The sequence below is a fragment of the Tiliqua scincoides genome, chromosome 3, assembly GCF_035046505.1.
Source record: "Tiliqua scincoides isolate rTilSci1 chromosome 3, rTilSci1.hap2, whole genome shotgun sequence".
Taxonomy (NCBI): domain Eukaryota; kingdom Metazoa; phylum Chordata; class Lepidosauria; order Squamata; family Scincidae; genus Tiliqua; species Tiliqua scincoides.
This window is the reverse complement of record NC_089823.1, coordinates 36150285-36177487: the sequence shown is the minus strand read 5'-3', so window position 1 is coordinate 36177487 and position 27203 is coordinate 36150285. Positions and strand designations below refer to the sequence as shown.

Here is a 27203-nt window from a genome sequence, read left to right as displayed (position 1 = left end):
ATAGGGTGTCAAGATTTTGGGAGTGACATTTCGTTCATTTCTCAAGAGTTGCTAGACTCTTTACAAAATGAAACAGCACAAAAAGCCAAGCATTGTGCAGCTGTATATTTATTTGATTCCCCAATTCCCCAATTCCGTAAGTTAATAACTTTAGATCGTGAGTATAAACCTTTTAAAGGACCCCACTTCTTTCTAATTCATGCATCTAACTCGCCTTCCATGCTGACTGGGTCAGACCTAGCGTTCGCAGATGAACAAGCACGAAAACAGGCAGATATCCTGGCTGCACAGTCTGTACAGACCAGAAGTCAACTAAAGGTGCAACAACAGCCAGCTAACCAGTCTGATAAGACTGTACCCTCAAATTGCCAGGAAGTATCAGCCTTACAGTGCTTAGAAGACCCTGAAACAAAAAGCAGATTTATTGCAGCCACCCTATCAGAACCTGCCTTACAGGACTTGGTGGAAAAGGTGCAGAAGGGGCAGGAAGAGCCCAGAGATGTTCATTTCTTCTTCCAGAATGATTTGCTCTATATAAGTTATGTGTTAGCTGGCACTGCCCCCTCGTGGCAAAAGAAAATACAGCTTGTAGTTCCAACTCCATATAGAAATCTAGTGTTACAGCAAGCGCACGATTCCTTGTTTGGAGCGCATATGGGTCAAAAAAGAACTTATCACAGAGTGACCGAGTTGTTCTATTGGCCAAAATGCAGACAATCAGTCAAAGAGTACATTAAGAACTGTGAAACATGCCAAGTTGTTGGAAGAAATGCAAGTGAACTAAGAGCCAAGTTAAGGCCTGTGCCAACTCTAAGCCAGCTTCCGTTCTCTGAAATCTGTATTGATGTGTTAGGGCCTTTGAAAAGGACTCCTGCTGGAAATCAGTTTCTTCTGGTGTGTATTTGCAGAGCAACCAGATATGTTTGGGCTGCGCCTTTAGCCAATGTTAGCTGTAAAAGTTGCTCAGTGTTTACTGGACTTGTTTGCTCGAGTTGGTGTGCCTACCAGGATCTTGTCAGATCAAGGCTCAAATTTCACTTCTAAGTTATTAGTGAAGTTATGTGAATTGGTCCAGATAGACAAACTTACTAGCTCCGTTTACCACCCTCTTTCACATGGAATTATTGAAAGAGCTATTCAGATGCTATCAGTGGAGTTGAAAAAATTTTGTTATGATTATGGACAGTCTTGGGACAAAACTATACCATTTTTGTGTTCTGCCTACAATGACACCCCTAGTGAAGCTTTGGGCTATTCACCTCATCAGCTTATCTATGGCAGAAACATAACTATGCCTTTGCGCTTACTCAAGTCTTCTTGGGAAGGCCAATTAGATGAGATGCCAGTACCTGTTGTGGAATATTTTAAACTACGTGACAAGCTAGAGACTGTGCGTGAATTTGCCAAACAAAACCTAGAAGTGACTCAGGCTGAACAAAAGAGACGTTATCATCTAAAAGCCAGACCTCGTGAATTAGCAGAAGGCATGAAAGTGTTGGTGTCAGTGCCTGAACGCCAACATAAGCATAAGGCAAAAAGGTTTTGTGATTGTAAAATGTTTGCCTAATTACAATTTCCTAGTACAGGAGGAGACCAAGCAACAGAAGTCTACTGTATTACATGCAAACAGGCTTAAACAATTTGTGGAATGGGATCATACTAACGTGTTCTTTGTACAAGGTTTTCACAGCACAGAATCAGACCAGCTAGAGCACTACCTCTTGGACCCACAACCGGAAAATTTGGAAACTTTAGATGATGTCCAGCTACCTGAGGACCTAGCTTACCCACAACAAGTAGAGCTTTGTGAGACTTTAGAGAACTTCCCTGAACTGTTTACAGGTATACCAGGGCAAACCAATGTGTTACAACATACAATCTCCTTAGTAGAAGGGGCTACACTTAGGGGCTATGTCCCCTAAGACCTATTGTAGGACCTATGGCTGACATTGTGGACAAAGAGATTGACCTACTATTAAAATTAGACATCATTGAACCATCCCACAGTGAATAGGCTTCACCCATTGTGATGGTTGAAAAGAAACAGCCAGAGGGCCAAACCATAAAACAATATAGAATGTGCATAGATTACAGGAGATAGAACACCAAATGCAAAAATGACTGTTTTCCTCTATCCCGAAAGGACTCACTAATAGAATAAGTGGCCAAAAGTAAGTTTGTTTCCACATTAGACATAGCCAAGGGGTACTATCAAGTGAACATGCACCCAGATAGCATACCACTGACTGCGTCTGTAACCCCAAGGGGTTTTTTCCATTTCAAACGAATGCCTTTTGGCTTGGCCAGAGCACCAGCCACATTTCAAAGATTAATAAACACTCTCTTAGCTAAGCACCAACCATATTGCAGTGCGTACCTTGATGATATTGTCATATTTAGTGACACTTGGGAGGAATACCTTCAACATGTCCGTGATGTACTACAGACTTTGAAAGATGCTGGTCTTACTCTCAGAGCCTCTAAATGTCAATTTGCCAGAGGAACTGTACAGTAGTTAGGTCACATGATTGGAAGTGGACAAATGAGGCATATGGAAGCTAAAGTAGACAATATTGTGAATTGGCATGTCCCTCAGACGAAGAAACAGGTTCAATTGTTCCTTAGACTTGTTTCCTACTACAGAAAGTTTTTGCCTCACTTCTCAACTCTTGCTACCCCTTTAACTAACCTGTGTCATAAGCATTTACCCCAACAGGTGAACTGGACAGCTGAGTGTCAAAAGTCCTTTGATGCCCTGAAGCAACGTCTATCCGAAGCACCTGTCCTGAGAGCACCAGATTTTTCTAAAAAGTTTGTGGTTCAAACTGATGCAAGCATGAGTGGGTTAGGAGCTGTTCTTTTACAGGAATGTCTTCCATGAGTGTGGGCTTTGTCTAAGATAGGACCCTACCTGTTAGGAACTACAGGTAAACAGATCATTCACCTTTAGCCCTCTAAGCCAAAGACAACCAAAGGATCCTGTGTTGGGCTTTATCGCTGCAGGATTACCAATTTAAGATTCAACATCTCTCCAGTTCTATGAATGTCTTGCTGAAGCTTTGTCTCACATGTAGTATAGTAGAAATCCACAACGCACTAGTTCATAAGTAGTAACCAAACTGTATTAGTGAAAAGTCTGTGAAGTACTCTCCATGTAACCGCACTGTATCTAATCCTGCTACTACAAACTGCCTTATAGCTTTCACTGCTTTATACCCTGCTTAGTAAGTAACTATAGAGTAAGCTCATTATAAGAAGTGCCCTAACCTGTGTGTTAGCAAAGAGTGGCTGGGGGTGTTGAACCTCCCAGCCTCTCTTCCCAAAAAGGAGCATGTCATGAATATGTCCATGTTAGGCTTTGGTTAGAGTAGGAAGTACATACCTTATGTCAAACTATTTTGACAGCTGGTCCCGCCCCTTTTTACTGGAAATCCCGCCCCCTAAGGGGGGTTCAAGTGACCCCTCAAACAACTCCCCCCACTGCCCCCCACCACTGGGGAGGGTTTTTGGGGCACCCCGACATTTGGTTTGGCGGGAAAAGGAACCCGTCAATAAAAGTGTGGGAAAGGGGTTCATGTGACCCCTCAAACAACTCCCCCCACTGCCCCCCACCACTGGGGAGGGTTTTTGGGGCACCCCGACATTTGGTTTGGCTGGAAAAGGAACCCGTCAATAAAAGTGTGGGAAAGGGGTTCATGTGACCACTCAAACAACTCGCCCCGTTCCCCTCGACCGCTAGGGAAGGGTTTTGTAGCTCCCCGACATTTGGTTTGGCGGGAAAAGGAGCCCGCCAATAAAGTGTGGGAAAGGGGTTCATGTGACCACTCAAACAACTCGCCCCGTTCCCCTCGACCGCTAGGGAAGGGTTTTGTAGCACCCCGACATTTGGTTTGGCGGGAAAAGGAGCCCACTAATAAAGTGTGGGAAAGGGGTTCATGTGACCACTCAAACAACTTGCCCCATCGTCGCCGACCAATAGGCGCAGGTTTCATAGCTCTCAGACCACCGTGTGGAGCCAATGGGAAAAAAGGGGGAGTGGGAACAGGTCCGGACATGTCCTTGTATTTAAGGCACAGGTCCTTTGGGGGGGGGGAGGGAGAAACCTGTTCAGCCTTTTGCTGTTGCTGCTGTTTCTGCCATGGCCTCCCCTCTGAAAAGCTCACCCGCTTCGCCTTCTGAGACCGAGACTCCCCAGTTGGAGTGCGAATCCCCTGCCGGGGAGGAGAGTGAAAATCACACTATGGTGGTGGTCAAGATGGAGAGCCCCGAAGAAGAGAAGGAGAACGTGCCGCCTTCTGAGGGGGGGGAGACACCAGTCAGACCCGTGGATTCTCAAAACTACGTTCGCAAACTGCTCAAGATGGAGAGCTGCGATGAATCAGAGACCCCAGACAGGCCCACTGATTCTCAAAGCCTACCACAGGCACCTATGAAGAAGAAGCAAAAATGTAGGCGTTATGAAGATGAAGAGGATGATGTGTTACCGTTTCCATCTTTGAACCTGGTTTACCAATTTGCAATGGAAGAGCCACCTGTACCTAGAGAAACTGAAGCAGAGGTAAATCACTGTGCTTGAGTGCATACGTGAGTGTGTTGCCTGAAATGTAAAATCAAAAAAATACTTATTTGTGTTTTTTTGTAGGCTATTCCAAAGAAGGATGTGAACCAAGACGCTTTCAAAACGCTACGGAACATTTTAGGGGTTCTCCCGCTGGACAGACAGAACAAAAATCTGACATCACAGACAAGGCAGAGAATCACAAAGAGTGTGCTGAGAGCAAGTTTGTTCACCATAGTGAAGTATTGTGTATCAAAATTTCTCGAAGTGTCCTGTGACGGATGTCAAACAAAGGCCCCAAACCAGGATGCCCATGTCTGCTTGGACTGGACTCAGGAGTTTATTCGAGACATGCTGCGCAGGGTTATGAAGAAATTGGACATTAGAAGTCTGTTGCACACGTGTATCTGTATTGCATTTTCATTAGGTTGTCTGGAGATGAAGCAGGAATTTCCTGAATACGTTATGTCTTTATTGGATCATGTATATAAATTTGAATCTGAACCCCATAAAATAGCTGCTAATCTGCTTCAGCCGCAAGATCGTGTTTTTCTTTTTTCTGTTGAAAGAGTGGTCAAAGCCAAATCTTTTTGGTTTTATCTGATGTAATATTATTGGAATAATAATGGAGTGGAATGGAATATTAATATATGGATCTTGCATGACTAGGGAAAAAAAGTAGAGAGAGAGAATGCTTATTTTAAAAAAAATGTGCATGTTTAGGAATAAATTGCAGATCTTGCATGACTAGGGAAAAAAAAGTAGAGAGAGAGAATGCTTATTTTAAAAAAAAAAATGTGCATGTTTAGGAATAAATTGCAGATCTTGCATGACTAGGGAAATGATGCTTTCAATGGAATTTTAGAAGTAGAGAGAAGACAAGTGAGAGAGGGGATTGCTTATTGTTCTATGTATGGAAATAAAAAATCAAATTTTTTTTACAAGGTCTTGTGTGTTTGTTGCTTACAAGGGGGGGTTTATTTCAATTGAATTTTAGAAGACATGGGCTTGGGGGGCATGGGAGAATAGAACCTGCTCACATAGGGGTTACACTAAAAAAAAAAAGGACTGAAAATCAGAAGCTGATCAGACACATTTTTATATGGGAAAACAATTTCAGCTATTTTATATTCCATGAGACTGGGAATCAGAATCTGTGTCTGGTTTTTTACACGTGCAAAAACCAGATACAGGTCAATGGGTTAATCCTGAATGATTGCATTCCATTAACTTGGAAATATATCAATTTTTGACCTGTATCTGGTTTTTTACACGTGCAAAAACCAGATACAGGTCAATGGGTTAATCCTGAATGATTGCATTCCAATAACTTGGAAATTTTTTGACATGTGAAACAGAATTTGGGGTCTGTTTTTTACGTGACTTCTTTTAAGATTTATGGTGTGAAAATAAAAACATACTAACTTACCATCATTTTTGTTTATTGTATGGGCCTGGGAAGAAAAAACTAATTGGAATGTCCAGATGTGAGGGTACAGAGATTTTTCCTATAAAAGGGGACACCTTATTGTGTGTGTCAGTAGATCTTCCAAAAATAGAAGGCTGCACTTCATTTGGTAAGCATATTGCTCTCCTTGCCTTGGAATTTGTATGTGAATCTGATAGAATTAAATATTGCTTCTCTCTATCTATCTGTATGTCTTTTATGTCAGAATCTGTATGTCAGACTGCTTTTATTCAAGGTTTGTATTTTTCACTCTGCAAGTGCTCTGGGGCATTCTTGGTCTGAGAAAATCTTACACCTGTATCGCTGGCTGCATAATTTTGTATGAATGTACTATGCCAACCAACATGTCTGTGTGAAACTTGCCTCTGTGTGTGTGTGTGTGTGTGGTGTGTGTGTGTGTGTGGGGGGGGGGTGGGCGGGTGGGTGGTGTGGGGCTGTCAGCAGGGGCCTCTCTTATTCAATGTGGGCCTGTGGGCCTTTACACTTTACAAGTGGTCAGTGCAAATTGTTTGAAATCTTGATTTTTTGGGAGGGAGGGGGTGGAATGTTTTGAGCATTTTCCAACACTGCAAGGGCCTGTGTGAATCTGTTAGAAATAAAAAAAATGCTGCCTTTATTCATGAGGGGGAGATGGTCAGGCTGCACAGTTTTTTTTTTGGAATGTTCCTTTTCACCTGTATGATTTGAATTTTGGTCATTATCCAGCTAGGACAATGGCTGTGTGTATGTGTGTGTGTGGGTGGGGTGGGGCTGTCAGCAGAGACCTCTCTTATTCAATGTGGGCCTGTGTGCCTTTACACTTTACAAGTGGCCAGTGCAAATTGTTTGAAATCTCTGATTTTTGGGAGGGAGGGGGTGGAATGTTTTGAGCATTTTCCAACACTGCAAGGGCCTGTGTGAATCTGTTAGAATTAAATATTGCTTCTCTCTATCTATCTGTATGTCTTTTATGTCAGAATCTGTATGTCAGACTGCTTTTATTCAAGGTTTGTATTTTTCACTCTGCAAGTGCTCTGGGGCATTCTTGGTCTGAGAAAATCTTACATCTGTATTGCTGGCTGCATAATTTTGTATGAATGTACTATGCCAACCAACATGTCTGTGTGAAACTTGCCTCTGTGTGTGTGTGTGTGTGTGTGTGTGTGTGTGTGTGTGTGGGTGGGGTGGGGCTGTCAGCAGGGACCTCTCTTATTCAATGTGGGCCTGTGTGCCTTTACACTTTACAAGTGGTCAGTGCAAATTGTTTGAAATCTTGATTTTTTGGGAGGGAGGGGGTGGAATGTTTTGAGCATTTTCCAACACTGCAAGGGCCTGTGTGAATCTGTTAGAAATAAAAAAAATGCTGCCTTTATTCATGAGGGGGAGATGGTCAGGCTGCACAGTTTTTTTTTTGGAATGTTCCTTTTCACCTGTATGATTTGAATTTTGGTCATTATCCAGCTAGGACAATGGCTGTGTGTATGTGTGTGTGTGGGTGGGGTGGGGCTGTCAGCAGAGACCTCTCTTATTCAATGTGGGCCTGTGTGCCTTTACACTTTACAAGTGGCCAGTGCAAATTGTTTGAAATCTCTGATTTTTGGGAGGGAGGGGGTGGAATGTTTTGAGCATTTTCCAACACTGCAAGGGTCTGTGTGAATCTGTTAGAATTAAATATTGCTTCTCTCTGTCAGAATCTGTATGTCAGACTGCTTTTATTCAAGGTTTGTATTTTTCACTCTGCATGTGCTCTGGGGCATTCTTGGTCTGAGAAAATCTTACACCTGTATCGCTGGCTGCATAATTTTGTATGAATGTACTATGCCAACCAACATGTCTGTGTGAAACTTGCCTCTGTGTGTGTGTGTGTGTGTGTGTGTGTGGGTGGGTGGGTGGGTGGGGTGGGGCAGTCAGCAGGGACCTCTCTTATTCAATGTGGGCCTGTGTGCCTTTACACTTTACAAGTGGTCAGTGCAAATTGTTTGAAATCTTGATTTTTTTGGGAGGGGGTGGAATGTTTTGAGCATTTTCCAACACTGCAAGGGCCTGTGTGAATCTGTTAGAATTAAATTTTGCTTCTCTCTATCAGAATCTGTATGTCAGACTGCTTTTATTCAAGGTTTGTATTTTTCACTCTGCATGTGCTCTGGGGCATTCTTGGTCTGAGAAAATCTTACACCTGTATCGCTGGCTGCATAATTTTGTATGATTGTACTATGCTAGCCAACATGTCTGTGTGTGATTCTGTGAAACTTGCCTCTCTCTCTCTCTATCTGTGTGTGTGTGTGTGTGTGTGTGTGTGTGTGTGTGTGTCAGAGGCCTAATAGGCTGTCTTTAATTCAGGGTCTGTTTTGTTTACTCTGCATGCACTCTGGAGCATTCATGGTCTGAGTAAAACTTCCATATGCTGGCTTATTCAGGAAATATGCTTTTTCGTGTGTTCTGTGTTCCTGTGTGAATCTGTTAGAAATAAAAAAAAAAATGCTGCCTTTATTCATGAGGGGAGATGGTCAGGCTGCACAGTTTTTTTTGTTTTGTTTTTTTTTGGAATGTTCCTTTTCACCTGTATGACTTGAATTTTGGTCATTATCCAGCTAGGACAATGGCTGTGTGTATGTGTGTGTGTGTGTGGGTGGGGTGGGGCTGTCAGCAGAGGCCTCTCTTATTCAATGTGGGCCTGTGTGCCTTTACAAGTGGCCAGTGCAAATTGTTTGAAATCTCTGATTTTTTTGGGAGGGGGTGGAATGTTTTGAGCATTTTCCAACACTGCAAGGGCCTGTGTGAATCTGTTAGAATTAAATTTTGCTTCTCCCTAACAGAATCTGTATGTCAGACTGTCTGTCTGTCTCAGAGTCCTATTAGGTTGTCTTTAATTCAGGGACCATGCTCTGTGATTTTGGGAGGGGTTGGGGATGTTTTTTCGCGTGTTCTGTGATCCTGTGTGAATCTGTTAGAAATAAAAAAATGCTGCCTTTATTCATAAGGGGGAGATGGTCAGGCTGCACAGTTTTTTTGGAATGTTCCTTTTCACCTGTATGACTTGAATTTTGATCATTATCCAGCTAGGACAATGGCTGTGTGTGTGTGTGTGTGTGTGTGTGGGTGGGTGGGTGGGTGGGGTGGGGCTGGGCCTCTCTTATTCATTGTGGGCCTGTGGGCCTTTACACTTTACAAGTGGCCAGTACACTCAAGCAGATCTCTGCCTTCTTATTGTCTGGACTGGATCTGTAAAGTGGGAAAAATATTGACCTACCTGGAAGGGTTGTTAGGGGGATGCCACAAAGATTTTTAGTAACGCTGCAGATGATAGCAGCTAGTAGGTAACTTCAAATGAGTTGACAAAAAACAACTCAACAACCAATCAACCCGATGACGGCAACACACTTCTCAGAAAGCTATGTGGATCAGATCTCTGATGGTTTGGTCTTAAGCGTGGTCTAATTTGTGGGTGAGCAAATGTGTTCAGTGCTAAGGGCTATATTAGGCATATTAACATGAACTGAAGAATTGCAAATAGTGTCCGTATTTGAGACACAAAATTCATTGAAAGGATTTGAGAAAAGAGGTAGCTTCATATTACACTGAACTTTGGTTTTTACTGTAATGTTGGCATGACAGGCTGTTGTTTCCTTCTACAGGGATACTGACCGGCCGCTGTGTTAATTACAGTGCCACTTCCCAGACCTGTGAGATCCAGGGTTGGTGCCCTGCAGAGATGGACTCTGTACCTGTGTAAGTGGTTGGAGAGCCCAATCCCTGATTCGTGCAAAGTAAGATACTATTGCTCACACTGTATACCTTCAAACAGAGTTGGAAAAGTGGTCAGTGGAATCATACTGTCCCATTCACCCACAGAGTTTTTTGTTTGTGGGCAAATATTCCTTGAAGCTGAGAATTCTCTTGTGTGGGTGGCCTACATTATTATATTATGCTATTATATTAAGATGCAAACTGATAACAAAGGGAGGAATGATTACTTTCTTTGGCAACAGTTGACTCTTGGTCAAGAGCTCAGATCAAATGCCCTTGATCAAGAGAGACATTTAGTGGTACCTTCTACAATGTATGCATACTTTATCCAGATCAAAATGGGCTTCCCAAGGCTAAGGAACAGAGGGCAGTTCCTCTGAGGGTGTGGGGGATGTGATTCAGTACTAGTTTGTTTCGTATGTTCCCCCCATCACCAGAACTCCCCAAATCCACTGCTCCAAGAGGTTGATTCCAACCATTTTTCTCCCAACAGACCCGTCATGCTGGAGGCAGAAAACTTCACCCTCTTCATTAAGAACAGCATCCGCTTTCCACTCTTCAATTTTGAGAAGTGAGTCACTAGAGTGACTCTAGAGTAAGAAACTCAAGCTCACATTGCATTTAGTAGATTTTTGGTGAACTTTGGCCCAGAGTTAGCTTCATGGCCAAGAATGATATGGTATGGGGACAGCTGGGCACCACCAATCTTCTTACTGGTGTGTAATTTTTAAATTCCAGCTATTGCACTGACTCTGACATTTCTCCTGTTAGCAGTGAAGAAAGGTAGGGAAAAGTCTGAAGATGGTCAAAATGTGCACAACTGGGGTTGGATCTGTTTTAGAGCATATTTGATGGAGATCTGATCCTTCAGCGGTTGACTCTGGTTCAACATATATGCTGAACATATATAACATACGTTTTATCTTGATAAGCCACAACTGCTGCTGCAGCACAGCTATTGTTGGTCTGTGCCACAGTTTCCTTCTCTTGACACACAGGGCCTCCATCAATCCCCAGGGAATAAGTCACATCAGCCATGGGGCATTTCTGTGGCAGATGACTTTTTGGCAGGTTGTTTTTAACCAAAGTTTCTTTGGACTTTCTTACTCAAAGAAAGTCTTTCTTTCTTTCTTTCTTGGCAGGTTGTTTTTAACCAAAGTTTCTTTGGACTTTCTTACTCAAAGAAAGACTTTCTTACTCTTACTCTTACAAAGTTTCTTACTCTAGAGTCACTCTAGTGACTCACTTCTCAAAATTGAAGAGTGGAAAGCGGATGCTGTTCTTAATGAAGAGGGTGAAGTTTTCTGCCTCCAGCATGACGGGTCTGTTGGGAGAAAAATGGTTGGAATCAACCTCTTGGAGCAGTGGATTTGGGGAGTTCTGGTGATGGGGGGAACATACGAAACAAACTAGTACTGAATCACATCCCCCACACCCTCAGAGGAACTGCCCTCTGTTCCTTAGCCTTGGGAAGCCCATTTTGATCTGGATAAAGTATGCATACATTGTAGAAGGTACCACTAAATGTCTCTCTTGATCAAGGGCATTTGATCTGAGCTCTTGACCAAGAGTCAACTGTTGCCAAAGAAAGTAATCATTCCTCCCTTTGTTATCAGTTTGCATCTTAATATAATAGCATAATATAATAATGTAGGCCACCCACACAAGAGAATTCTCAGCTTCAAGGAATATTTGCCCACAAACAAAAAACTCTGTGGGTGAATGGGACAGTATGATTCCACTGACCACTTTTCCAACTCTGTTTGAAGGTATACAGTGTGAGCAATAGTATCTTACTTTGCACGAATCAGGGATTGGGCTCTCCAACCACTTACACAGGTACAGAGTCCATCTCTGCAGGGCACCAACCCTGGATCTCACAGGTCTGGGAAGTGGCACTGTAATTAACACAGCGGCCGGTCAGTATCCCTGTAGAAGGAAACAACAGCCTGTCATGCCAACATTACAGTAAAAACCAAAGTTCAGTGTAATATGAAGCTACCTCTTTTCTCAAATCCTTTCAATGAATTTTGTGTCTCAAATACGGACACTATTTGCAATTCTTCAGTTCATGTTAATATGCCTAATATAGCCCTTAGCACTGAACACATTTGCTCACCCACAAATTAGACCACGCTTAAGACCAAACCATCAGAGATCTGATCCACATAGCTTTCTGAGAAGTGTGTTGCCGTCATCGGGTTGATTGGTTGTTGAGTTGTTTTTTGTCAACTCATTTGAAGTTACCTACTAGCTGCTATCATCTGCAGCGTTACTAAAAATCTTTGTGGCATCCCCCTAACAACCCTTCCAGGTAGGTCAATATTTTTCCCACTTTACAGATCCAGTCCAGACAATAAGAAGGCAGAGATCTGCTTGAGTGTACTGGCCACTTGTAAAGTGTAAAGGCCCACAGGCCCACAATGAATAAGAGAGGCCTCTGCTGACAGCCCCACCCCACCCACCCACCCACCCACCCACACACACACACACACAGCCATTGTCCTAGCTGGATAATGATCAAAATTCAAGTCATACAGGTGAAAAGGAACATTCCAAAAAAACTGTGCAGCCTGACCATCTCCCCCTTATGAATAAAGGCAGCATTTTTTTATTTCTAACAGATTCACACAGGATCACAGAACACGCGAAAAAACATCCCCAACCCCTCCCAAAATCACAGAGCATGGTCCCTGAATTAAAGACAACCTAATAGGACTCTGAGACAGACAGACAGTCTGACATACAGATTCTGTTAGGGAGAAGCAAAATTTAATTCTAACAGATTCACACAGGCCCTTGCAGTGTTGGAAAATGCTCAAAACATTCCACCCCCTCCCAAAAAAATCAGAGATTTCAAACAATTTGCACTGGCCACTTGTAAAGGCACACAGGCCCACATTGAATAAGAGAGGCCTCTGCTGACAGCCCCACCCCACCCACACACACACACACATACACACAGCCATTGTCCTAGCTGGATAATGACCAAAATTCAAGTCATACAGGTGAAAAGGAACATTCCAAAAAAAAAAAAAACAAAAAAAACTGTGCAGCCTGACCATCTCCCCTCATGAATAAAGGCAGCATTTTTTTTTTTATTTCTAACAGATTCACACAGGAACACAGAACACACGAAAAAGCATATTTCCTGAATAAGCCAGCATATGGAAGTTTTACTCAGACCATGAATGCTCCAGAGTGCATGCAGAGTAAACAAAACAGACCCTGAATTAAAGACAGCCTATTAGGCCTCTGACACACACACACACACACACACACACACACACAGATAGAGAGAGAGAGAGGCAAGTTTCACAGAATCACACACAGACATGTTGGCTAGCATAGTACAATCATACAAAATTATGCAGCCAGCGATACAGGTGTAAGATTTTCTCAGACCAAGAATGCCCCAGAGCACATGCAGAGTGAAAAATACAAACCTTGAATAAAAGCAGTCTGACATACAGATTCTGATAGAGAGAAGCAAAATTTAATTCTAACAGATTCACACAGGCCCTTGCAGTGTTGGAAAATGCTCAAAACATTCCACCCCCTCCCAAAAAAATCAAGATTTCAAACAATTTGCACTGACCACTTGTAAAGTGTAAAGGCACACAGGCCCACATTGAATAAGAGAGGTCCCTGCTGACAGCCCCACCCCACCCACCCACCCACACACACACACACACACACACACACACACAGAGGCAAGTTTCACACAGACATGTTGGTTGGCATAGTACATTCATACAAAATTATGCAGCCAGCGATACAGGTGTAAGATTTTCTCAGACCAAGAATGCCCCAGAGCACATGCAGAGTGAAAAATACAAACCTTGAATAAAAGCAGTCTGACATACAGATTCTGACAGAGAGAAGCAATATTTAATTCTAACAGATTCACACAGACCCTTGCAGTGTTGGAAAATGCTCAAAACATTCCACCCCCTCCCTCCCAAAAATCAGAGATTTCAAACAATTTGCACTGGCCACTTGTAAAGTGTAAAGGCACACAGGCCCACATTGAATAAGAGAGGTCTCTGCTGACAGCCCCACCCCACCCACACACACACATACACACAGCCATTGTCCTAGCTGGATAATGACCAAAATTCAAATCATACAGGTGAAAAGGAACATTCCAAAAAAAAAACTGTGCAGCCTGACCATCTCCCCCTCATGAATAAAGGCAGCATTTTTTTTATTTCTAACAGATTCACACAGGCCCTTGCAGTGTTGGAAAATGCTCAAAACATTCCACCCCCTCCCTCCCAAAAAATCAAGATTTCAAACAATTTGCACTGACCACTTGTAAAGTGTAAAGGCACACAGGCCCACATTGAATAAGAGAGGTCCCTGCTGACAGCCCCACCCCACCCACCCACCCACCCACACACACACACACACACACACACACACACACACAGAGGCAAGTTTCACACAGACATGTTGGTTGGCATAGTACATTCATACAAAATTATGCAGCCAGCAATACAGATGTAAGATTTTCTCAGACCAAGAATGCCCCAGAGCACTTGCAGAGTGAAAAATACAAACCTTGAATAAAAGCAGTCTGACATACAGATTCTGACATAAAAGACATACAGATAGATAGAGAGAAGCAATATTTAATTCTAACAGATTCACACAGGCCCTTGCAGTGTTGGAAAATGCTCAAAACATTCCACCCCCTCCCTCCCAAAAATCAGAGATTTCAAACAATTTGCACTGGCCACTTGTAAAGTGTAAAGGCACACAGGCCCACATTGAATAAGAGAGGTCTCTGCTGACAGCCCCACCCCACCCACACACACACATACACACAGCCATTGTCCTAGCTGGATAATGACCAAAATTCAAATCATACAGGTGAAAAGGAACATTCCAAAAAAAAAACTGTGCAGCCTGACCATCTCCCCCTCATGAATAAAGGCAGCATTTTTTTTATTTCTAACAGATTCACACAGGCCCTTGCAGTGTTGGAAAATGCTCAAAACATTCCACCCCCTCCCTCCCAAAAAATCAAGATTTCAAACAATTTGCACTGACCACTTGTAAAGTGTAAAGGCCCACAGGCCCACATTGAATAAGAGAGGCCCCTGCTGACAGCCCCACACCACCCACCCGCCCACCCCCCCCCCCCACACACACACACACACACACACACACACCACACACACACACACACACAGAGGCAAGTTTCACACAGACATGTTGGTTGGCATAGTACATTCATACAAAATTATGCAGCCAGCGATACAGGTGTAAGATTTTCTCAGACCAAGAATGCCCCAGAGCACTTGCAGAGTGAAAAATACAAACCTTGAATAAAAGCAGTCTGACATACAGATTCTGACATAAAAGACATACAGATAGATAGAGAGAAGCAATATTTAATTCTATCAGATTCACATACAAATTCCAAGGCAAGGAGAGCAATATGCTTACCAAATGAAGTGCAGCCTTCTATTTTTGGAAGATCTACTGACACACACAATAAGGTGTCCCCTTTTATAGGAAAAATCTCTGTACCCTCACATCTGGACATTCCAATTAGTTTTTTCTTCCCAGGCCCATACAATAAACAAAAATGATGGTAAGTTAGTATGTTTTTATTTTCACACCATAAATCTTAAAAGAAGTCACGTAAAAAACAGACCCCAAATTCTGTTTCACATGTCAAAAAATTTCCAAGTTATTGGAATGCAATCATTCAGGATTAACCCATTGACCTGTATCTGGTTTTTGCACGTGTAAAAAACCAGATACAGGTCAAAAATTGATATATTTCCAAGTTAATGGAATGCAATCATTCAGGATTAACCCATTGACCTGTATCTGGTTTTTGCACGTGTAAAAAACCAGACACAGATTCTGATTCCCAGTCTCATGGAATATAAAATAGCTGAAATTGTTTTCCCATATAAAAATGTGTCTGATCAGCTTCTGATTTTCAGTCCTTTTTTTTTTTAGTGTAACCCCTATGTGAGCAGGTTCTATTCTCCCATGCCCCCCAAGCCCATGTCTTCTAAAATTCAATTGAAATAAACCCCCCCTTGTAAGCAACAAACACACAAGACCTTGTAAAAAAAATTTGATTTTTTATTTCCATACATAGAACAATAAGCAATCCCCTCTCTCACTTGTCTTCTCTCTACTTCTAAAATTCCATTGAAAGCATCATTTCCCTAGTCATGCAAGATCTGCAATTTATTCCTAAACATGCACATTTTTTTTTTTAAAATAAGCATTCTCTCTCTCTACTTTTTTTTCCCTAGTCATGCAAGATCTGCAATTTATTCCTAAACATGCACATTTTTTTTTAAAATAAGCATTCTCTCTCTCTACTTTTTTTCCCTAGTCATGCAAGATCCATATATTAATATTCCATTCCACTCCATTATTATTCCAATAATATTACATCAGATAAAACCAAAAAGATTTGGCTTTGACCACTCTTTCAACAGAAAAAAGAAAAACACGATCTTGCGGCTGAAGCAGATTAGCAGCTATTTTATGGGGTTCAGATTCAAATTTATATACATGATCCAATAAAGACATAACGTATTCAGGAAATTCCTGCTTCATCTCCAGACAACCTAATGAAAATGCAATACAGATACACGTGTGCAACAGACTTCTAATGTCCAATTTCTTCATAACCCTGCGCAGCATGTCTCGAATAAACTCCTGAGTCCAGTCCAAGCAGACATGGGCATCCTGGTTTGGGGCCTTTGTTTGACATCCGTCACAGGACACTTCGAGAAATTTTGATACACAATACTTCACTATGGTGAACAAACTTGCTCTCAGCACACTCTTTGTGATTCTCTGCCTTGTCTGTGATGTCAGATTTTTGTTCTGTCTGTCCAGCGGGAGAACCCCTAAAATGTTCCGTAGCGTTTTGAAAGCGTCTTGGTTCACATCCTTCTTTGGAATAGCCTACAAAAAAACACAAATAAGTATTTTTTTGATTTTACATTTCAGGCAACACACTCACGTATGCACTCAAGCACAGTGATTTACCTCTGCTTCAGTTTCTCTAGGTACAGGTGGCTCTTCCATTGCAAATTGGTAAACCAGGTTCAAAGATGGAAACGGTAACACATCATCCTCTTCATCTTCATAACGCCTACATTTTTGCTTCTTCTTCATAGGTGCCTGTGGTAGGCTTTGAGAATCAGTGGGCCTGTCTGGGGTCTCTGATTCATCGCAGCTCTCCATCTTGAGCAGTTTGCGAACGTAGTTTTGAGAATCCACGGGTCTGACTGGTGTCTCCCCCCCCTCAGAAGGCGGCACGTTCTCCTTCTCTTCTTCGGGGCTCTCCATCTTGACCACCACCATAGTGTGATTTTCACTCTCCTCCCCGGCAGGGGATTCGCACTCCAACTGGGGAGTCTCGGTCTCAGAAGGCGAAGCGGGTGAGCTTTTCAGAGGGGAGGCCATGGCAGAAACAGCAGCAACAGCAAAAGGCTGAACAGGTTTCTCCCTCCCCCCCCCCCCAAAGGACCTGTGCCTTAAATACAAGGACATGTCCGGACCTGTTCCCACTCCCCCTTTTTTCCCATTGGCTCCACACGGTGGTCTGAGAGCTATGAAACCTGCGCCTATTGGTCGGCGACGATGGGGCAAGTTGTTTGAGTGGTCACATGAACCCCTTTCCCACACTTTATTAGTGGGCTCCTTTTCCCGCCAAACCAAATGTCGGGGTGCTACAAAACCCTTCCCTAGCGGTCGAGGGGAACGGGGCGAGTTGTTTGAGTGGTCACATGAACCCCTTTCCCACACTTTATTGGCGGGCTCCTTTTCCCGCCAAACCAAATGTCGGGGAGCTACAAAACCCTTCCCTAGCGGTCGAGGGGAACGGGGCGAGTTGTTTGAGTGGTCACATGAACCCCTTTCCCACACTTTTATTGACGGGTTCCTTTTCCAGCCAAACCAAATGTCGGGGTGCCCCAAAAACCCTCCCCAGTGGTGGGGGGCAGTGGGGGGAGTTGTTTGAGGGGTCACATGAACCCCTTTCCCACACTTTTATTGACGGGTTCCTTTTCCCGCCAAACCAAATGTCGGGGTGCCCCAAAAACCCTCCCCAGTGGTGGGGGGCAGTGGGGGGAGTTGTTTGAGGGGTCACTTGAACCCCCCTTAGGGGGCGGGATTTCCAGTAAAAAGGGGCGGGACCAGCTGTCAAAATAGTTTGACATAAGGTATGTACTTCCTACTACTGGTTAGCATGTGGAGCCTGAACCAAACTAAGTCAGTAACAGAGAAGTTGCTAGCAGTTCCTAGCTGCAAGAAGGTGAGTAAACAAACACAAAGATTGTTGTCTCTCCTTTGCCGGCCAGAAAGGACAGACAACAAGAATTACAACCCATTGGAATGTAGTACCTTTGCAGATAGAATGGCGCCTTATCAAGCTGATGAAATGCAGCTGTGGATCTCCAGTTGGGAGGGGTAAGAACTAAGAGGGCTAGCAACCAGGCCCACTTCAAGAAGGTTCTGTCCTCAAAAGTTTCTGATTGGACGGTCTAAATAAGTATGAAGTCACCTCAGTACTATTAGCATAAGAAGTATAATAATGAGGCCTGAAGGGTGGGTCCATCCCTTCTTGGACAGAGGTTTTGGGTGCAACATCTTGCACGCTGTGAGCTCCATTGTCCAACATGGGCATCTGGCCTCACAGGTAGCCTGGAGCTAAAAGATCTACAAGAAGCTGACCCAGGTGAGAGATAGGGATTAATAGAGATAGCCGGCTAGCTTTATTATTTTATTGCTGATATGTTTCCTAGATGTTTATGCCTCTAGCATTTGCTGCCTTATGTAACTTATGTAACCTTATGTACTTAATAAACTAAAATCTCTTTTACTAAGTTGTTTCATTGTCTGTTGGGGGCAAAGTTTCAGAATCCTGCCTAGCCGTTCAGCAAGCTACCAAGTGCTCATTGAGATCTAGTAACTTGAGAACTGAAGCTTTAATAGGAGAAAGCGCTCAGTGCCTGGAAAGGATAGAATTAAGCCTAGAGCGTCTCAGTGTCCCTGGACTGAGACACTGGCACATACAGGGTGGTGGCAGTACCACTGGACAGGGGGGCCTTGAGGGCTTTAGGGTTCAAGAACCAAGAACTCTGAGCACCCCAAACCCCCTAAGGTTGTGACAAGGGCTTTTAGCCAAATCAGTCAATCAAAGCCGGGGACAATATTAACACATACTCATCTTAAATTTCCAACTTAAACTTTACGCTTCATGCTTTTTCTTCCATATGGTATCTTAGCACGGAGCCAGCAGCTTGTTTGCAGACACTGCACCTCCCCCAGTACTTTCCCTGACAATTACGTTTCCAAGAAGAAAGTCCGCCCCCCCCCCCCGCACCGTGGAAAGATCTTATCTCTCCTGATAAAGATCTTCAGATCCTCTTTGGACCTGCAGTTTTTGGAGGGAAAACAGACTGTCTCTCAGGAGCCCCTGGAGACATGTCTGTTCATCCACTGTTGGCTCCTCCTCCCCTCTCAGAGCACTTATTCCTAAGGAATCTAGTTCTGATGAAACCAAAGTGGGGTTACTCCAGAACTCTCGTATTTGGAAGCAAATGCTTCAAAGAATGCCTGATGTGAAAGAGCTCCTTCATCAACATTTTTGGTGGACAGGAGTTGAAGTCCACATCAGTAATTACAGATGTTGGCAAGCTGACAGAATGAACCCTCAGGTAAATATAAAACCACAGATTGTATAACGCCTGCATAGTTTACAGGAACTTCCACAAAAGATAAACCACCTGTTAGGCCAAACCTTTTTGGGATATGCATTGGCAGTTACATTTATAATGATTTTGTTTAGCAACAGTTCCGTTGCTTCAGTTGCAACAGTTCCATTTCAATCACTTAACGAAAGAAAAACACTCAGGAAATTATAATGTAATAGCAGCAACCCTACAAAAGGACCCTCTAATGCACTGTTGAAATGCACTTTTTGCAATGGCAATTTACTCTTATTCCAGGCTAAATTGAGTTCCATATAACTGCTCAGTCCATCAGAAAATGCATTTGCTCAGACAAACATCATGCTTTCATTAGTAAATGGAAAGTAGTAAATGTGACCTAGCACTTTGTGGATTCTCCAGGTATTATTAGTTTTACTAATAGTAAAACCTACTATAGTAAAACCTCACAAGGCAGGTTTTAGGTCAGACTAGTGTAGAAATGATGCAGTGTTTCTCAAACTTTGAGGGAGCTTTACTCCCTCAGTAAGTTCTTGCGGGGGAGGGGCTAGGGCAACGAGGGGCTAAGGGGGGCAATGGGGTGCTTGTGATGCTGGGCTGCAGGAGGTGTAAGGAGCCCTGCGCAGCCCTGCACAGCACTCCCTGACGCTTGGAATCTGCAAAAGAAGCAGGCGCAAAGCACCTCCTGCAAAACGAAAGAGCTTTGTGCCCACTTTTACTGAAGATTCCAAGAGTAGAGCATTACACAAACGACCCACCAGTTTGAGAACCACTCAGCTAGAGTGTATCATGGTCATTAGTCTAAACCAGCCATTTTCAACCACTGTGCCAAGTGGTCCACAGGTGTGCCACAGGAATTTTGGGGAAGATAATTTATTAGTAGGGCCAAGGGGGATGTGAGCCCCCCACTGGCAGCGTCGTGTGCCTTGTCAATTGTCATAAACCTGATGGTGTGCCTTGACAATTTTAATGCCTTGTCAGTGTGCCATGAGATGAAGAAGGTTGAAAATCACTGGCCTAAACAGTGGATGCTCGTTCCCTTACCTCAGACCTGCATTGCCTCCCAACTGGAGACCTGCATTGCCCTTATGTCAGTGCTGGAAAATGGGTTGGGATTGCACCTATGAAACACATTTGCATTTGCAAATGTGCATATACATTTGCACATTTGCATATGCATTACATTGTATAACCAAATGAGCACATGGGAAAGGTGGAATGTATATACAGTCAGTCCACATCTTTTGCATACTTTACAGCACAATCCTAACTTGTGCTAGAACAGGCAGGCAAGTGGCGCTGTATCTAGAGCAGGTTTTGGGCTGCTTGTGGATCAGCCCGAGTCAAGGGTAAGCTTTTCCCCTTATCCCAGGGAGAGCTACAGCAGCCCCAGTGGGTCTACTTGGATCTGCACCACCTAAATTGGTGGTGCAAATCTGAGCAGCCCAAGATTGCCCTGAGTTGCCTGGGAATGGGGCTAGGATTCGGCCCAACTGTGAGACCCTGGCCCCGCCTCCCGCTCCCCACTCACAATATTGCACTGGGTGGCTTAATAGCATTGAGGAAACTGCTACATTGTTTCACAGCAACTTGTTTTATAACATGGATCTTGATAATATGCAGAGAGAGAGAGAGAGAGAGAGAGGTTTCTGGAAAGTAACCCTTCGCATAAGATGCAGGCCAAGTAAGCAAGTTTTTATCAGCGATGAAAACTGACAGATGGATTCCCAAAGTGAAAATGGTCACTAAGAAAATTTTAGAAATCACTAAAAAAGTTACAGTATAATTCAAACAGATAGAATATGAAAGTTTGAATAGGTGGTCCCTAACATGTCTATGTTCTAGTTGTATTCAGTATAAAGTCTAACATCTTCACTGGCTTAAATTCACTTCATTCCCCTTTTAAGAAGCAAATTGTTAAACACCTTTCATGAAAGTAACTCCCATTGGTGTGACCTTCTTCTGGATAAACAGGTCAATTTTGTGGATCTCTGGATCCTCTCCCAGCTCCTATCCAGAAGAACCTGGTATAGGCCACTGTCTTTCCAAAGGGCTATTTGACAGACAGTATGTAGTTCATCTTACATTAAAATAGCAATGCTATATATACCTACCTGGAAGTAAGTCCTGCTGAACACACTAGGGATAACTTCTGAGTAAATGTACACAGGATAATACTCTAATATACCTTCTATATTTTTAAAATTCAATTTTTCACATTTTTTTAACATTTGTTTTAAACGATTGCAATTCATTTTAGGAGTTTGGAATGAAATGAGTTAAATCTTTAAATGAAATATAGCAATTTTCAAAGTACAAATAAAGGAGGGGAAAAAAACACTTTAATGAAGATACCAAAAGTTGATGTTTTGCTTTGTAGAGCCTTAGTGGAGAGCTGGGAGGAGGAGTATATCATGATGAGCTCCTGCTCTCCAATGTTCCCACTGTGTCACTGGTTAAACAGATAAATAAAATTCAGCAAAAGTAACCAGTGGAGTTTACAGATCATTCTGTTACGCTTGTACATAGGGTGAAAAGGGTGAAAAAAGCACAATAACCATATTTTTGGTTAATACACTGGGGCTACAATCCTATCCATACTTTCCTGGAAGTAAGCTCCATTGACTATCATGGGACTTACTTCTGAGCAGACAAGCATAGGCTTGGGCTCTGGCACTGTTATTGACGAGTTCAATCAGCATTCATTCCTTCCTGAAAATGGATGCATATACTGAGATGTCTATTAAAAATACTTTGTTTACCTGGTACAAATATGACAATAGGCTGACAAATGAATCATCCCCAAAGCACAACAGTCATAGTGGCACAAAAAATGCTGATCAGAGTTTTCAGGTACAGCCAGGATGAAGGTATATTGTGCCAGATACCACAGCACAGTGGTTCTCAAATGTAGTGTCGGCACCCATTTTTTAGAATGAAAATCTGTCAGGACCCACCGGAAGTGATGTCATGAGCAGAAGTGACATCATCAAGCAGGAACATTTTTAACGATCCTAGGCTGCAATCCTACCCACGCTTACCCAGGAGTAAGTCCCAATGACTATCATTGTTAAAAGCATACACATGCCTGTTAAAAATACAGATTTGTAACATTTCCCCAAATGCAGTCCCATACCAGTCTAATATATAAAGAAATAAAATATTGAAATGAATGGGGATCCACATGAAATGGGCTCGCAACCCACCTAGTGGGTCCTGACTCACAGTTTGAGAAACACTGTGTACATTTTGCGAAGCAGTCAAATGCTCCATTCACTTCCTTATGATCAATTACCTATTACCCACCTTTCTCATCTTCAAGGATAGAGGTTTAACCCTTGCTGCCTCGTTTCACAGTGACTCGAAAACATACTTCTTACTTGGTGCAACAATTTCATTCTTAACATTTCACAAATGAAAATAAGAACGTGCTTCTCAAATAACTATGCATGTACCAAAGATCGCAGGTACTGCCCAAGATTCCCCCCACCTACACATTGCTGAAGACTCTACTCTGTTCTTCATTGTATTTATTTACATGGTAGTAACTCGCCTTTCATGACTGATTTAAAAGCCAAGAATGTGTGAGTCCTTTGACCTATGGATATATAGGAGGGCCACCATATCCGCAGATCCTGTATCCATGGATTCAGTTATCCGCAAATCAGGTCCACCCCCCCATGTGCACCCCCTCCAAAGGTGAGGGAAGCTCTGCTCCCTTCGCCTCCAGAGGGGTTTCTGAGCTCAGCAGAGACCGAGCTTTAGAGCTCAAAACATGTGACTTCCTGTTTCTCAGAAAAACCAAAAGTGACTTTAAAATGTCTTATAAGGCATTAGGAGGTCAGGAGAAGCCAGTCACCCCAGACTGTGGGGAAAGGTGTTCACCCGTATCCGTGGTTTCAGCTATCTATGGGGAATTCTGGAACGGAACCCTTGCGAATAAGGGGCACAACTGTATTGGAAAAACATAATTGGTGGATACTGTTCAAGCGGAGCGGCTTGAACTCCCCGGGGGCTGGGATCTGTCATAACTGCCGGGTCCAAGCCCTGCCTCCCGCACACCCTGGAATGCCTCCCTCCTTCCTCCCCCCCTTCTCTCTGCCCACCCCAGAGCCTTGCATCGGCCCAACTGGGCTGGTGCAAGGCTCGGTGCCTCTGTTGGTGCAGACGCTTGTGTTAGCCTCCGCAGACCGGTGTGCCTTTATGCACCGGTCTTGCAAACTTCCAAGGAGGCGCAAACGTGCCTTATGGCACGTTTGCAACCCTCCTGGGCCGGCACAAGGGACTTACACCGGGCAAAGGGTGCCTCTAGATTGCACCCTAAGCTGTTGTAAAGCCTGCTGCAGTATGTGATAGGGTGGATCTTCCTTTGCAGAGCTGCCACATGCCCAGGTAAAAACATCAAGCAAGTTACCAGGTTGTTCACACATTATGCTGTACCCAGGTACCAGTGAACAATGATTGTACCCCAGTATAGCTAAATGTGTAAGCAGCCCGATTGGTGAGGTGAGCAACAAGGCTTTGGCAAGTAACTCCCTCACTCCTCTAAAGCACCTTGAGCTGCCTGCAAGTTCACAGTCCAACCATATTACTCAAAGGCACCACTGTGGTTAGACGAAAACTGCATGTGGAATTTGTTTGTGTAACTGCCATGATGGGGGCAACTGCAGGCCCCATGTGGAGATGCTAATTCTCACGAACAGCTACCCCACATGGTTGCAACCAGACTATAAGTCTATTTGGGCACTCCTAAACGTACTCATGGGGGAGTGGTATGTATTGCTTGGAGCTACAAAACACCGGACCAGTTCGCGTAAGGCTGATTGGACCAGTGATGAAGGTTAGGATACAGCCAGCCTGCTGCAGCTAGTCCCACCCCCTCCCCCGGTCTCGATCCACCTCCCAGACCACCCTCCCTCTGTCCAAAAATGCCCCCTCACTGTCACCCGTTTGCCCTCCCACCACCTTCTCCCACCCCCTGCACTGACCTGCCATGTCCAACACAAACCTATCCTCTCCGGCAATGGATCTGACACTGGCAGGCTAGCCCACATCTTTGCGCTGGCCTACCCAGCTCACAAGTAGTCACAAACATACTTTATGACACATTCACAACACACTTGAGCTGGCGCAGGGGGGCCTGCGCTGGCCTAATGGAAAGTTAGGGTTGTACTCTTAGTGAGACATGTTGCCGTATCAGGAACCATTTGATGATTCTAAGGGCATATCTACTGTATGACTTTTACCCAGTTTAATATTAACATCTACCTTCCCAATGTTCTTACTTGTAGTTTTGAACACTATGGCTCTCATTTGAGCACTGGGCTCTAAGCCAAGGCCTTGAGTGTAAACAGATTGGTTTAAGTGGATTATGGATAACAGCCAAAGAGTAAAAAGTAACCTATCCCAAATAATTCCTTATTTTCAAAGTTAACTGGAGCTACAGTACTTTATTTCAGCATTTCATGATACAATGCAATGCTTTTCAAAGCAAATAACTATTCATAAATATAAAATATGTTCTTCCAACAAGAAACACCTTTGATAGATTAGCTATCTAAAAGCTGAATTCTTCAGAACATTCTTCTCTGGTACCAGATTTTGTTAACACAAGAATTTGGCTTGCATAGCTTTACTATGACTGTTTGATTTTGGCGTTCATTGGTAGAGTAGTACTTTAAGTCAGAATTTCTAGACAGAGCATACATACTACACTGTATGGCTAACATTGTTTCCATTTTATGGCGTAATTCCTATCCAGGGCTGGCCTAAGGCCTCCTGATATCTGAGGTGGTATGCTGCCCCCTTACACAATGGTGTGTCAGCCTCTGTTCCTCTCACTCTTCTAGCTCAGCACTCACCTCCCTTCCACATGTCCTCTTACTTTCTGTCCTCTTTTCCAATCCAGAGAATGGAAGAAGAGAAGCAATTGAGGCAAACGGAGATGAGAATCCCACACCAATCGGCAATCTGAAGTAACGCTTCAGTTCGCCTCATGGATGGACCTGCCCTGCTCCTACCTTACATGAGGGCTAAAGATACACCATACCATATTGTCTTTCCTGAGTACAGTTCCATACAGAGTTACTTTGCACAGATAAGGACACTTTCAGATGATGACTTTCAGAGTGGTGACTGCTGTGGCAAACCTGGGGAAAGGGAATCAGTGCCTTCAGCAAGAGGTATTTTCTAGTAGAAAGGGGGCTGGTGCTGCAAGGCCCCTTGATACCAATCATTGCTCATAGGGGTGAACCAGGCTCCCCACCCAAATTCCTCCTCCAAATGTACTGACTCTTTGTGTGTCCACCCCTACAGATAACAGCAGGCCAGCAAGCAAGCAGGGGGAGATAAGCGAGCACCCCATGTAGATAGGGAGGGAAGGGGAGGACAGAGATTCCCTGCCCCCTTAATTTCATTTACCTGGAGCTCAGCATGCAGCCTCCCTGCTTTACACCACTTCTGTTTCGAATGAACAGGAATGGCGCATGCACTATGGAGGAGGGAGACTGTGCACCACGATCTAGAAAAGGGAGTTGGGTTCCAGATTGCCTCCACTTGCCCACTTGGCACTTCATAAGCACCATGTGGGCTGGGAGAGGCAATTGAAACTGAAGCAGTTCCCCTCCCCTTTTCCTCCAGCAGCACTGAAGGCAAAGGGGGGCTACCACTACCATGATACACTCTGATTCACGATGAGCAGACTGGAAGAATATCAGAGAACTCACCTGAGCAACAGGTTGGAGTTGGTGGTAGACAAGCTGGGCACTTGTCGGTTTTCCACCTTGCCACTCCACATAACTGTTTCAAGTTCTTCACAGAAAGACCAGCCCTGATTGCTCATCCACTCTAATCCCTTCTAGTAGTTTACAAAAGCAGCAGGTGATGCAGGTACTAACTGTATGGGTTATGATTACTTATAAAAACTATTGTCTGAAAGTGACCAAGGTATGTTTTTCCTATGTGAGTGAGTGTATGTACAGCCTCTGTCCTTCAGAAATGTTGAGCTTCCAAATGTACTCTCAGCTACAGTCTGTATATGTGCAGCAAAACATTTCTGATACTAAATCTGAATGGCATATCACATTTACATCCTTATACGCCATTCAGTTAAAAAAAAATGATCCTGTACACAATGGCAATTTTATTCATTTAGGAGGACAAAACTTTTTTTAAAAATCAGTATGTCCTCAAAGGTGCTCAGGGCAATGTACAGTTTATTCTCACACCAACCCTGTGAGGTAGGTTAGGCTTAGGGCTTTGCCCAAGGCTAGGGCAAGTTTCATGGCTATTTGAAGGCAAATCTCCCTGAATAGATTCAGAGCACAAGACATCTACAGGAAGTACACAGCAATTTACATATTACACAAATTATGATCAACTCTGCTGCAAGTAAGAGGTACACAATGTGGTACAGTACCAGTTATCCAGCAGTTCAAGAATATCTATTTCCTTCGTACCAATGCTAAGTTATTCTACACTGGCCTCTTCTTTGATGGTTTTTGCACCACATGGTAATCACTTATCAGAGACAAGGTAATACAATTGCAAACATTAGAATTTGCAATATACCTTACACTTTGAAAGCTAGAAAAGGAATTTTTTTTTTTACTATAAAGACATTTATGTACAATTTATCAATAGTTTGGATTTCAGATGTGTATAGCCAGTTTTCTCCATCAGTAGGGTTCTGTTTTGCAATGTCATGGGTGGACATTTTCCAGATGAATTGCAA

At 43.5% G+C, this 27203-nt stretch overlaps 2 protein-coding genes across 2 annotated transcripts; one reads left to right on the top strand and one right to left on the bottom strand.

The window, feature by feature from the left end:
- Window positions 1-4428: 4428 nt before the first annotated feature.
- Window positions 4429-5248, top strand: LOC136645897 (uncharacterized). The gene is made up of 2 exons (XM_066622348.1): window positions 4429-4558; window positions 4643-5248. Exons 1-2 carry the CDS (start codon window positions 4430-4432, stop codon window positions 5165-5167), a joined length of 654 nt encoding a protein of 217 aa, XP_066478445.1. The 5' UTR covers window position 4429; the 3' UTR covers window positions 5168-5248.
- Window positions 5249-15878: 10630 nt separating this feature from the next.
- LOC136645008 (uncharacterized) lies at window positions 15879-16982 on the bottom strand. The gene is made up of 2 exons (XM_066621266.1): window positions 16785-16982; window positions 15879-16700 (listed from the first exon to the last, which is right to left on the bottom strand). The coding sequence occupies exons 1-2, from the start codon at window positions 16980-16982 to the stop codon at window positions 16176-16178; spliced, it is 723 nt and encodes a 240-aa protein (XP_066477363.1). The 3' UTR covers window positions 15879-16175.
- Window positions 16983-27203: the final 10221 nt, after the last annotated feature.